Consider the following 14,058-nt stretch of genomic DNA (forward strand, 5'->3'; position numbering starts at 1 on the left):
GTGGAGTTTACGTTGACATCTTGGTTTAGAAATAGATGCATTACTACATTTTTATCTTTGTTCATTTCTGAATAACTGTGCTGTTCTTTCCAGGGATTACTGGCTTTAGAGGGAGAGCTGACTCCTATTCTTGTCCAGATGGTGAAAAGTGCTAATATGAATGGTCTGTTGGACAGTGACAGTGACTCTTTAAGCAGCTGCCAGCATCGTGTTAAAGCAAGGCTCCATGAAATACTCCAGAGGGACAGAGAATTTACGCCTGAAGACTATGAAAAGGTTAGAAGATCATAAAGAAATTATTTCCAACATAAGTTTATTAAAGTTTACAACGACTAAGTTTTCACACAAGCATTCCTTTATTAGTCCAAAGTCCACTTGTTGTTGGTTATATCCAAAATACCAATGCAAGCATAAATATATTTTATATCCTAGCAACAATAGTTACACACGTTGGCCAAATATTCACAACAGGATCTTGCTTGGGAGATACCTTCCCATCATGGCATGATTCCAGAAGGGTAAGGAAAATCCCTAAAATCCTTGCCTTTTTATACGCTGTAATAAACAATGATGACATTGCTGGTTATAAGACCTTAGCTAAAGCCAGAGAAGGCCGTTTTAGGTCTGGATGCTACGCTTTTGCATAGTCTAGACCAACTTAATGGTTGGGCCCCCTTTTCAAAATTATTCTTTCCTTCTTTTACCATATTTCTTCCTAACTTCAGGACTAAGCATTTTTTTGTAAACAAACTATATATAACCAATTATTTATTGCACATGGTGCCCAATTAATCAAAATAAAGAAAACATGGTTACCTCAACCCAAATCTGAAATAAAATAACACTCTGGTTTCAACTGTCACTACAAATTTAACACAAACAATGCTTCTTTTTCATAATTTAATTCTGTTTAGTCATATGCTTTGGGCCTATTGCTCATGCTAATATCCAAACTCAGTTTAAGACCAGCGTTTAGTTGGGCTCAGGCTTATCTTCCTGCAAGATAGTTAGCAGGATTTGTTTTCTATGAAGCAAAATAAATAAAATTTTGTCTTGATGCTAATATTTGGTTAAAAGTAGTGTTTTTATTAGGACTGTCAATTAATCGCAGTTAACTCTAGTGATTAATGCAAAAAAATTAACTAGATTAAAAAATTTAGTTGCAATTAATCAGTTTTAAACGCACTGTTAAACAATACTACAATGCCAATTTAAATTTATTATAAATATTTTGGATGTTTTTCTATATTTTCAAATATTGATTTCTGAAACAACACAGAATACTAAGTCTACAGTGCTCACTTTATATTATTTTTATTACAAATATTTGCACTGTAGAAAAAAATAAACAAAAGAAATAGTATTTCAGTTCACCTCCTACAAGTCCACTCAGTCCTACTTCTCGTTTAGCCAATTGCTAAGATAAACAAGTTTGTTTACATGTATGGGAGATAATGCTGCCAGCTTCTTATTTACAGTGTCACCTGAAAGTGAGAACAGGCATTCGCATGGCACTGTTGTAGCCAGAGTTGCAAGGTATTTGTGCCAGATATGCTAAACATTCAATACCCCTTCATGCTTCGGCTTCTACGCTCTAAAATTTTACATTATTTTGGTTTTGAGTGCAGTTAGGTATTAAAAGAAAAAAAAAATCTACATTTGTAAGTTGTACTTTCACAATAGATTGCACTACAGTACTTGTATGAAGTGAATTGAAAAATACTATTTCTTTTGGTTTTTACTGTGCTAACAGTGTGATTAAAACTGCGATTCATCATTGTTTTTTTATCTTGTGATTAATTGCATTTTTTTAATCATTTGACAGCCCTAGTTTTTATCCCATAGTTTTCTAAAATCAATCTTGTACACTTGTTGGTAATGTCTTGTGTGAAGAAAGAGATTGGCAAATAGCAGTGGCTGTGTGGGAAGTTGATGGTCAGTCATGTAATACTTTGTCACACAGAGCTATATGAGTCCCACAACAGGAACAGATGCACTTTTGGGTATGATTGTGAACACGTGTTTGGGGAACAAAACAGCAAACCTTACTTATTGTTCCATAAGCAAGATTTCAACCTGTTCCACAAGTGGAAAAGATAGTGTTAATCTCCCTTTGTGTGTAACCGTTTACACTCTGCTTCTTTAGTAGTAATATTGATGGTGATAGTATGTGTTCAAAAAGCTATTTATATATCTGTTATAAAGGTTTGCCATTATTGAATTTTTTACAGAATACTATTCTGGTCCTGGGAATTCTAAAGTGCCCTAAGCTGTTACTTTCTAACCAGTGGAGATAAAAGAAATGTTCCATTATGTACTAAGACATTGTACTGTAATGCAGGTTACATCAGGTTGTACAAATTAAAAGGAAGTGATCACTTCTGGTTCTACACACTAGGCATATTTCATCATGATTAGATAAGCATGTTTGCCAGTGGCTATCCTCACTGTGTCTAGAGAAACAAATGGAAACTTGCTAATATTCAGAACAGTGTTGAAGTCCGGGCTTCCATTAGATATGAGGCATAGAGATCAAAGCAGTGAGAGATTAGTCTACATCAGTGGTTCTCAAACTGTGGGTTGTGACCCCAAAGTGGGTTGCAACCCCTTTTTAATGGGGTCACCAGGGCTGTCATTAAACTTGCTGGGGCTCAGGGCTGATGCCAAAGTCCAAGCCCCACCACCTAGGGCTGAAACGCTCAAGCTTTGCACCCCCCAGGGAGCTGGGAGGCTCAGACTTCGGTCCCCTTCCTGGGGTCTTGTAGTAGTTTTTGTTGTCAGAAGGGAGTTGCAGTGTAATGAAGTTTGAGAAACCCTGGTTTACATATGTCACTATTGTATATGTTGGCTGTGATCCGAGGTGCCTGGGGTAGCGTTCGCTGAAAATTCCAAGTTCAAGGCAAGCTTCAAAAAGGAGAGCAGATTCTCCCAAAACTGGTAGTTAAAACTGGTTAGACTCACCAACTAGTCACAAACTGTGCTTCTGATCCCCCACACGGGTTATCAAGAAGCTGAAAAAAGAAATCACACAGCCCCCTTTATTCCAGATCTTTGTCTCCCAATCAACACATAGGTCCCCAGTACAGTAAGAAATTATTTGAAACACTGTTCACTATACAAAATGTTCTTCTGACCCCAAGGGACCAGCCACATGGCCAGATCAATATTAGTTTGGCTCTTACCCAAAATACTGTGCTATCAGGATTGGCCTAGAGTCTCCCAGAATTGGCATTGATCTCCCAGTGATTACTGAAAGCGGGGAGATTTTAATACGATATTTTAAGAAAATGATATCATGATGGAGGAAAAAAAATCTTCTGGAATAGCTTTAGACAGAGTTGGTAAGCCTAGCTTCTAGCCAGTCCTTTAGTATCTAAAACTACAGGTTTATTATAAAAGAAGGAAAGAACAAGAAGAGGGTTGTTAAATGGTCAAGCAATAAAATGCATACATAAGACTTCAGAGTCTATATATCAGACTCGTAGCGGTATTGGTGAGTTTGCTGGCTTGAAAGTCCCTCAGGAATACATCCAAAGCTTGGATGGGTCATTCAGTCCTTTATTCAAAGCTTCAGTTTGTAGAGAAGTTGCTGCAGAGGTAAGAAGTAGGATTGAAGACAAAATGGAGATGATGCCTCTGCCTTTTTATATCCTTCGCATGTGGCCTGTACTTCTTTTGTCCCAAACACAAGCTTTACAGCACATGCCATGGAAAAGCCTTAGAGTTCTCTGTCCACAGGCATGCCCCTACGTGTTTTGCTGACTTTCATAAGGTGCACCTGTTGCCTTCTCTCAATGGGTTAATTCTATAGCTGATTGCCTTTGATAGGCCATCAAGCAGGTGGGATAGTGCTGATGCCAATCTGTCTGGGGGTATCACCCAGAAGCATAGCACAAGTTTGAAATACAGATATATCAACACATATTTGTAATTCACAATACAAAGATGATACGAACATGTAAACAAGATTATCATACTTGGGAAAACGTAACATTTCACTAATACCTTACACAACATGTCTGGTAAGATTCCTTGCAATTTTATAATATTGGTAATAATATTAAGTGTCTCACATAATTCCTACAGTGTCACATTAGCATTGAGTTCAATAGTTCAATCTGAAAATTGCGTAATTAGATGGCATTTGAGTGTTTTGATGTAATGTTAATTCAGTCTGGTTTGAAGAGCAGCAGCAACTACTCAACTTTGCTCTTTTAGATGAGAATCATGGTATACGACTGACTTTTCTTTTTTGGTTTTTAAGTTGATGGTGTCTGTTTTTAATTTTAGCTATTTTAGGAACCCCACATGTCTTGTCCCTCCTCATTTTTTTTTTCTTCAGAGACCTGCCTTTGCTGAATTACTATGTCATAAAGAGGGGGCACAGAGTACCTAATGTTACAGAGTAGGTAGAGGTAACGGGATAAGAGGAGAGGGGAAGCTGGAAGCACATATAGGTTCATTACCCCCAAGAATCCGGCATTCTGGTAAGGAAACTTTTGCTCACTGTGTTATCAAGTGCACATTCTTTAGTACTGCTGATGACAGTGGGATTTTTCTCCTCCATCCTTAAAATTTCTCATGGAGTCCAGGGGTTGTTTTGTCTTGAGCACGAGTGCTAAACATTGTTGGTGAGGCACCACAGATGCATCACTTTGTCCTTTCTTTCATGGTGGCAAATAGAGCGACAGAGGGCCAGAAAGAGAGTGTATTCAGATAGCATAAAGAGAGAATAGTGAACTGCCAGGTGGGAAGGAGATTGAGCCTGACCCATTCTGGGGGAGATTCAGGGCAAACACCATCATATTATATATCCTTATATGCAACCCTCCACCAGGTAGTTCCACTGAGTACTTTTCTGTCCTGCAGCCATCTGTTCCTACCTTTTTGGGGAAGGGGTTACTTATTCCTCTGACCTGCAGGCTGTCTCAGATTCTTTGAGAGCACAGGTACTCCTGCCTTGCCACCATCTGCCCGTGTTCTCTTGTTAATTGGAGGAGAGTGTCTTCCCATGTTTGCGCCAGAAGTTTCAGGGGTGAGAGCACAGGGGATCTGCTTCCCCTACCTTCTTGTCCTTATTGCAATTAGATTATTGCTGTTTGTAGTACCTAGTAGGCTATTGTAAGGCAGTATGTGCTTCCCCCAGATGTTGTTGCTACTCCTTGGCCTGCTCTCTGCTTATGTGGTGGAAAGATCTGAACAGGGAGCCAGATTTCTGTCTGAAAAAAGGGAAAAGGTCCTGCAGGTGCTCCTAAAATGTGAAAATACATGTTTAAATATTATGATTGACCACTCGCTTACCCTGCACTTCACCTTTTCACCTAAAAAGTGAAGGTAAATCAAGAGGCATTCAGCCACTCTCCAATGTCTCATAGCATTACTGGCTTACTTAATGGTGATCATGCTTGGCTCCTAAAGTTAAATGATTGGTTCAGTTCTAGAGGATTGACTGTTGATTCCTGCTAGTAACCTTTTTGTGTTCTATCCTGAAAGAAATAAGTCTGTGTAGGAGCAGCCATGTATGGATTTTTTTAAAAAAATCAGTTATTGTTAGAATCCAAATGTATCTGCTCCCTCCAATTAAGTTTTGTTCTGTAAAATTTCCTTTTATGATGAATTAGGAAGTATTTAGCCACAGTGTGCCATTCTGATTTCTCTTGACAAAGCTTTTAACAAAATGTTTGTTATTAAAAACAAAATAAAGTATTAAATGTGCACAAAGTTGTGAACTTTCTCAGAATTCTCACTTTTGAGAATAAAATAATTAACATAAGTGGGGAAGTTAAATTCCATTCCTGACATCGCTGTGTTATTCCACTCAGAATTGTTTGCCCTCTAAGTATCTCATACAGCCTTAGCTTTTGAAACTTGGGTTAAGCTTTCTACTCTTAATTTAGATCGCAGTGTATTAATTCTGACTTTAAGGAAGTTGTGGACTGTGTACTTTTATGCATATGTTGAGTCTAGAAATCTGAGAGTTGAGAGATGTTGGGGTTTTTGTTTTGTTAATGCATCCCATTAGGATTTCCTAGATATTTAGATATAATCAATTTGACAAGGAATATTTCTGTTTTATCTCCTACTGTAGCTTACTCCATCTGGAAGCATCTCTCTGATGAAATCAATGAAGGTGATCAGAAATCCTGTGAGAACATGTGACAAGGTTTATTCCTTGATTCAGAGTTTAACTTCTCAAATCAGGCAGCGAATGGAAGATCCCAAGTCTGCGGGTAACTGAAATATTTTAAAATGTGTGTTTAATTTGACTTCTGTCCATTTGAGACCACTGACTTTAATGGATATGCAGAAGGCAGGCACCCTTTCCTCGTTAGCTTCACTGTTTCACAGATTTTTGCTATTTAGGGACTCATGCAAGTTGAGCAGATATGGCTTTAGAATACAGGCTCTTCCCCAAGAGAGTTTGCTGCAATTAGCACAAGGTTTAAAGCAAAAGACTATGTAGTAACGTTGCCATAACCAGTTATTTCTGGGGTCTATACTAAAAATTAAGGTGATAGACAGGCGAGATACTACTCAAATATGCTGAAAAACTTTAAGTTCACAAAGAGGGCAGGCTATTGTAAATGTAATTTAAGTGAAGATTGCCTTTGAATGTTAGTATCTTCATTAAAGCTTTTGTTTGCTCTACACTAAAAAATGGGCCATGATGAATAGAAATGTTGCTCTATAAATTGTGTAGTATTAAAACTTCATTTTTTTTTTTAATAGTTGCATTTTATCTCTGTAGAACTTGCACTGATAACTAGAATTGATGTTCTACCATTACTGCTCCTTTTCCCCCATTCAAACCTCTAGTCTGCAATTTGTGGCATCTGCCCCTGCTCCTGCCAGTCTCCTGGCTCCCCATATTCCTGGCTTCTGCACTTGGGATGTGTACAGGAGTGTATGGGAAATAAGGGGCACATCCCCAGAAAAAAATATTTTAATCTAAAATTTTTAAAAAGTCCCTGAGTACTTCTTAAAACCACATCGTATATGATTTATCGTGGTACAATTCTGCCTGAAGACCCAGTGATGCACTTGGAAAAGGGAGCTGGGGCTAGAGCAGACGTGCTACTGTCTTAGTTACCATGTAATAATTCCATGCTAGTGGCAACGAAAACTGAGTTCAGAACTACCCATACACATAACTATTCGCTCTATTTTGAGCCCTTTAGATAATGATTTCAAGTATCTTTGTAGTAGTATTCATAGGCCTCTGACCACTTTGCCTCAATGCATTTGTTATCTGGAGTGAGCTAACATTGTTTTATCCTTAAAACACATTTTAAGACTATAATTTCAATAATACATTTAAATCGGTTTTAACTTTTTGTTGTCTGGTCAATCCTAAATAATGAAATAAGAGTAAAATTATCTGTCTAGATATTCAACTTTACCATAGTGAAACGCTAGAGTTAATGCTGCGCAGGTGGGCCAAGCTGGAAAAGGACTTTAAAACAAAGAATGGACGATATGACATCAGCAAAATCCCTGATATATACGACTGTATAAAATATGATGTCCAACATAATGGCTCCTTAAAATTAGAAAACACAATGGAAATATACAGGCTATCAAAGGCATTAGCTGACATTGTGATCCCTCAGGTAAGCACTTTACAACATTAATATGGCACCTTTAGAATAAAAATTGGTAAAAGATGCTTGCTCTCTCCTGTTTTTGGAAGGCTTCTGTAGTTTGCAGCTCCAAGATGACCACCTGTTTACTGAAGAGATTGAATGTCAATGGTAGAGTACAGATTAACTGGCCTCAATAAATTAGTAGTTCATAGTCCATCAAATCGATTAAATTTAGAGTGAATTTTCCAGTAGCTTGCATAAATATGACTAGGTCAGAAGTGGGCAAACTAGTGGCCCATGGGACCGTCCTGCCCGGCCCTTGAACTCCTGGCTGGGGAGGTTAGCCCTCGGTCTCTCCCTTGCTGTCCCCCCTCCCTTGCAGCTACACTGCTGCGCGCCAGGGCTGCGAGCTCCTGAGCTGCTCTGAGCTGCCTGTCAGGTAGCGGGAGTGTGGATAGGGGACGGGGATACAGGGGGATTGGATAGGGGGTGGAGTCCTGGGAGGCCTGGCGGGGGCAGGGGTGTGGATAGGGGGCAGGGAGGCAATCAGAGGATAGGGAGCAGGGATGCTTGGATAGGGAGTGGGATCCCAGGGGGGCAATTTGGGGTGTGGGGTCCCGGGAGGGGGCCGTCAGGGGACAAGGAGCAGGAGGAGTTGGATGGGTCTGATGTTCTGAGGGGGGCAATCGGGGATAGGGGGCGGGGGCCAGGCTGTTTGGGGAGGCACAGCTTTCCTTACCCAGCCCTCCGTACAGTTTCGCACCCTGTTGCGGCCAAAATGTTTCCCAACACCTGGACTAGGTCTCATTAGCCCCAGTGTGCTAAAATTAAGTGCCCCATAACTACTATTCTTCATAGATTAAGGAGGACAGTATAATTGGAGTAATCAAATATGTCCCTATCTGAAGTTGGATTTTTTTTGTCAGCCTTTTTGCTTACAAGACTCCTTCTCAGGCTGTTTGTAAGGGGCACAGTTAGCTTCAGTTAAGTGAAATTAGATTAACTGGTAAAGAATTTAAACCAAAATGGAGCTTTCTACTGCTAAAATGCATTTTGGTTTTGGTTTTAAATACGCTAGAAGTTAAATACAGATACCATCTTCCTTCTAGTATCGGGGTAGCCGTGTTAGTCTAGCCATAAAAACAACAAGGAGTCCGGTGGCACCTTAAAGTCTAACAGATTTATTTGGGCATATCTGAAGAAGTGGTTTTTTAACCACGAAAGCTCATGCCCAAATAAATCTGTTACTCTTTAAGGTGCCACCAGACTCCTTGTTTTCATCTTCCTTCTGTTTCTAACAAGACAGATGCTCATCGGGCAAAAAAATACAATTTGGTTAAAGTCTGTAAAATTATATCTTTAATAGTTATCCATATTGCTGAACAAAATAGTATCTACTAACGAATGGCATTCAACAGGGAACCAGGGAGGTTGGAAATAGTTATCTCACTGTTAGTGTGGGAGCAAATTGTCTTCTATCAGTAAAGGAAACAAAACTTAAAATAGTAGAGTTCCTGGCAAAAACACACAGAGTAAGATTATGGAAATGAATGCACATTAGTATTGTTTTCACTACATGGTTCTAGATCTGTCTGCTTCTCATTTCCCTTTTTTTAAATCTGTCTGCAGTGCAATTTCAAAACGGAATAGTCATATACATTACATGGAATTTCACTGGATCTAGATGAACACACAGATCCCCTTTGTCAGTCAAATCTAAACTGCATTCAGTATTATGCTGAGTAGACTAAGGGGGAAAAAAAAAATCTAAGTATAACCTTCAGTGTTAATGTCTCTCTCTCATCTAACCAGAGTTCTTCTGTGAATCAGGCTAATTCATTCACTCTAGTAATGGATTTGCCTTCATTTTTTTGTTTAATATGTAGCATCATTTCTGATAAAGTATCTGCTCTGCAAGGTCTTATTTCCAATTTTGTCTACTAGTTCTTTGCCTAGATGAGAAAAAACTTTTTTTCTGAAGAGAACTAACTAATTGAAATACCACTGTATAATGCCTTTAAAACTCTTGGCTGTTGGGAGTTGCCCAGGGGATCAGATCTCATATTGTGACATGGGACATTGAGAGCCTGAGAAGATACAAATAAACATAACTGGAATACATATATTGTACCTTATGCACATCTGTAACCTTCACAACATATACTTATTGACAATATTTTTGTACAAGTTTGTCAGCTCTTGAAAGAATGGAGTCTAGTCTCATATTAAGGTGTTGGATGCCACTGGACAAATCAAGATTGTTTTGAAAGTGGAGTGTGCTGTACTGCACTACTGAAATGTTCAGCTGTTGAAGGCTTGACATTCATGTGAAGTTTTTTTGTCCAAATAGCTGGATAGACAATAAATCATTCTTCTTCGAGAGATGTCCCTGTGGGTGCTCCATTCCAGGTGTTGGTGCATCCCTGCACCTTCACTCAGGGATTTTTACAGCAGTACTCGTACCGGTCGCGTATGCACAGAGCCTGACACTCCTCTCCCCCCTCCCCCCCCCCGCTCTGAGTGTATCTTAATAGTACGTGTGCGTGTCCGTTCTCCTCAGTTCCTTCGCTACCGTCCCCGGCCTGAGATGGAGCTCAGCAGACTCGTCAGAGACTTTCTCTCCCTTTGTTACAATTACCTTTCTAGTTAGTTAGTTAGTTAGTTTACTAGTAGTACTTAGTTACCATTTTTATCTTTCTCTCAAAATAAATAAATACCCCCCCTTCATTCCTGTCAGGGGTAGCCGCTTCCGACATGCCTCGCTCCCCAGGCTTTAAGTGCTGCTCTACCTGCAATGATGCCATCCCTCTGTCAGATGGCCATTCAAAATGCATAAAATGTTTGGGGGAGTCCCACATCCCCCCAAAATGTGCCCACTGCAGCAAGCTTAAATCTAGGGCATGGAAGGACAGGGAGCTGAGGCTAAAACTGCTTCCCCTTCAAAAATCCTTAGGGTCAGCTTCAGACCCAGGCGCCGACTCCGGCTCCAGTGCACACCACAGCCCCCTCTGCCTCAAAGAAGGACCAAAAAAAACTTCAAAAAATGGCACCTCCTCTCACCTGCAGAGGGAACTTCTCAGGAGAAGACTTCCCCAGGCAGGTCTACAGCCTCCTTCCCGGCACTTCCCTGGCTGAGCACTTTTGATGTGCTGGGCTCCTCCAGCGCCGCACGAAACTCGCCCGCCTGCAGCAGTGAAGCTCCAGTGCCAAGGCTTCAGGCTTCCAGTTGCCTGCCTCTCACAGCAGATTCTTCTTGCACAGCCCTCACCTCAAAGAGGAGCTCCAGCTGCAGTTTACACAGTCAAGGGACCTGCTGTCACCTATCCTGCAGTCACCCTTACTCGATGCCTACTTCTCTCCAAATGCTCAGTCAGGGTCCGGACAGCTTTCCTCCAGTGATAAGGAAGCTGGACTACAGGAAGAATTTTCACCATATCAAATCTCCCATCCTCAGACCGCAATCAATAGAGGTCATAGAAAAATTACTTCATCCTACTCTCCGGATCCTGTCCCGTGGTGTGAAAACCCCTGGATGGCACCACCTATTCCCTTCCTACCACAGTGGCAATATTGGGCCCCATGGGCATCTTATCCTCGAGACCACACTCCCTATGCCATCTCAATCAGGCGTGACACCTGTTCGGCCTCAAGCTGACGAACGTGCCACTGACATAAGGTACCAGGCAGCACCGTCACAACTGAAGGATCCGGCATGATCTGCCTCAAACCGAGTAGATCTAGTTGTTACACCTGATGAAGCCTTACTTCCTCTTCTCCCCACATCTTTGGATGATTTCTCAAAACTTCAAGATTTTTTCAAAAGAGTTGCCAGTGAGTTAATTCTTAACTTGGAGGAGGTTCCTGAACAGCAGCATGAGTTAACGGACATCCTGCAGCCCTCTTCTTCTTCTAGGATTGCATTACTAATCAATGCAGCCCTTTTGGAACCTGCTAAGGCCATCTGTCAGACTCCTGCTGCAAGCCTACCTACCTGTAAACGAGCAGACCGCAAGTACTTCATCCCTTCCAAGGGCTCTGAATTCCTTTTCACTCATCCAGCGCCAAACTCGCTGATAGTAGATGCAGTCAACCAAAAGACCAAACACCCATTTCCCTGCTCCACCCCATCTGACAAGGACAGTATGCGATTAGATCTGCTTGGACGTAAAGTATACACATCTTCCACGTTACAATTTCGCATTGCTAATTATACTGCTGTTCTGGCAAAATATGACCACAAAAATTACAACAAATTCATGGACTTTATTGATGACATTCCGGAAGAAAAGAGACAACAATTCATGGCTCTAGTTTCCGAGGGACAAATCATCTCACGTACTGCTCTTCAAGCGGCCCTTGATGCAGCCAACACTGCAGCAAGATCCACTGCTACAGCAGTGGCCATGCGTCGAGGTTCATGGCTCTCCTCCTCCTTCCTTTCCTCGAGAGGTCCAGAATACCACTGAAGATCTTCCCTTCGACAGTGACAAACTCTTTCATTGAGTGAATTACTTCGTTCAGGCAAAGACTCAAGGGCAACTCTCCGGTCTCTACGAATTCAAACTCCTACGACCAGAAGGCGACAATATAGATATCAACCTTATCAGCATCCACGCTACCCCGCATATACCCAGCAATTCCATAGATCACATGAGCAGCAACGCCAGATACCAGCATCACTGTCCCAATTCCTCGGCAGCGTCTCAACCCCCTCCGACTAATGAGCAGATTTGAAGCCTTGTTCGAGAGTTTAGAAAACAACGTTCTCACTTCAGCACTTATACCGCATGTCCCTATTTTTGGACACCGCCTACGACCATTCTCGCATCAATGGTAGAACATTATCACCGACAAGTGAGTTATAGAGGTCATCACAATTGACTATTCGATCCCTTTCCTATCCTTGCCTCCTACCCACCCACATTCCCTGTCCTCCTTCAGGGACCCCTCTCATGAGCAACTGCTCCCCCAAGAAGTACATCCCCTTCTATTGGGAGCAGTAGAACTTGTGCCCAGAGGGAAGGGGTTTTACTTCGATTTCTTTAACAGAAAAGAAAACCAGGGGATGACGACCTATCCTCGACCTCAGGCGGCTCAACAAATTTATCAAAAAGCAAAAGTTCAAAATTGTTACCCTCACCACCATAATCCCAGCACTGGAGCAGGGTGATTGGTTTTCAGCCCTCGACCTACAGGATGCCTATTTTCATGTGACTATACATCCGGCCCACAGACGTTTCCTTCGTTTTACCCTCAGCTCAACACATTTTCAATACAGGGTGCTACCCTTTGGCCTATCCACCGCCTCCTGCATTTTTTCCAAGCTCCTAGCTGTAGTCACTGCCTACCTCAGGAAACAAGGGGTCATAATATTTCTTTACCTCAACAATTTGTCTCCTTAAAGCCTCAATGCATGACAAAGCGCATGACAAAATGATTCACGCAGCTCACCGTCGATTGTTTCCTATCTCTCGGCCTACAAATAAACAAAAACAAATCCACATTATCTCTTACCCAGCATCTAGAGTTCATAGGAGCACACCTCGATTCCCAGCTGGGAATAGCATCTCTCCCGCCCGATCACTTCAACACCATAAAAGTATTGGCAGTGAAACTTCGCAACAGTCCTCGGGTCACCACTTAAGACTATCTACAACTACTAGGTCACATGGCCTTGTGCACTTTCGTGGTCCAAAACGCACGACTATACATGAGGTGCTTCCAAGTTTGGTTGGCCACGGTTTACAGACCAAATGTGCACGCTCTAAACAAGCCTCTATCCATATCTTTCAGAGTCAAAGACTCTCTTCTAGAGTGGACAGTTCCCTCTAATCTTTGCTCTGGAGTCCCCTTTCTCCAGGATGCTCCATCCCTCATGACTACCAATGCATCCCTCGCAGGGTGGGGTGCACACATGTCCCACCACAGCCCAGGGGCTATGGTCTTCAACCAAAACCTCCCTGCACATAAATGTCCTAGAACTTAGAGCCATATACAACGCCTGCTGTCACTTCCTCTCATTATCCATATATGTTGGTTCTGGATTAATGACAGACATCATCACCTGCATGTTCTGTGTAAACATGCAGGGAGGAGCTCGCTCTCGCTCGCTTTGCACAGAAGCCATGAAGCTCTGGAATTGGTACCTTGCGAACAACATTCAGATATCAGCCGTCTATCTTCCCAGAGCTATGAATACCACAGCGGACAAATTTAAGCAGACGCGTTCCCTGGGATCATGAATGGGAGACAAACGAGACTATCCATCCACAACATATTCCACATATGGGGCTACCCAACCATAGACCTTTTCGCAGCTGCGAAAAACACAAAATGTCCCGAATTTCCCTCCAGAGAGGGACTGGGCAAACATTCCCTGGGAGATGCGTTCATAATCCCATGGCACCAGGACTTGCTATATGCTTTTCCTCCGATACTGGTTCTCCACAGAGTTCTAATAAAGATACGGACAGAT

General features: G+C 41.7%; 1 protein-coding gene across 15 annotated transcripts in view; it reads left to right on the forward strand.

Annotated features, from left to right (window-relative positions):
* Nucleotides 1–14,058, forward strand: part of PPIP5K2 (diphosphoinositol pentakisphosphate kinase 2) — a 93,462-nt gene that overhangs the window by 46,290 nt on the left and 33,114 nt on the right. For all 15 annotated transcript variants that reach the window (XR_006281269.1, XM_038401444.2, XM_038401450.2 and 12 more), the window contains 3 exons: nucleotides 94–276; nucleotides 6,089–6,230; nucleotides 7,387–7,610. Coding sequence is in view for 14 of the 15 variants with exons in the window: in XM_038401444.2 (XP_038257372.1) it covers nucleotides 94–276; nucleotides 6,089–6,230; nucleotides 7,387–7,610 (549 nt within the window). In the remaining variant the exon portion in view is untranslated. The remainder of the gene's footprint in view (nucleotides 1–93; nucleotides 277–6,088; nucleotides 6,231–7,386; nucleotides 7,611–14,058) is intronic.

Source organism: Dermochelys coriacea, chromosome 5 (assembly GCF_009764565.3).
Source record: "Dermochelys coriacea isolate rDerCor1 chromosome 5, rDerCor1.pri.v4, whole genome shotgun sequence".
NCBI lineage: Eukaryota > Metazoa > Chordata > Testudines > Dermochelyidae > Dermochelys > Dermochelys coriacea.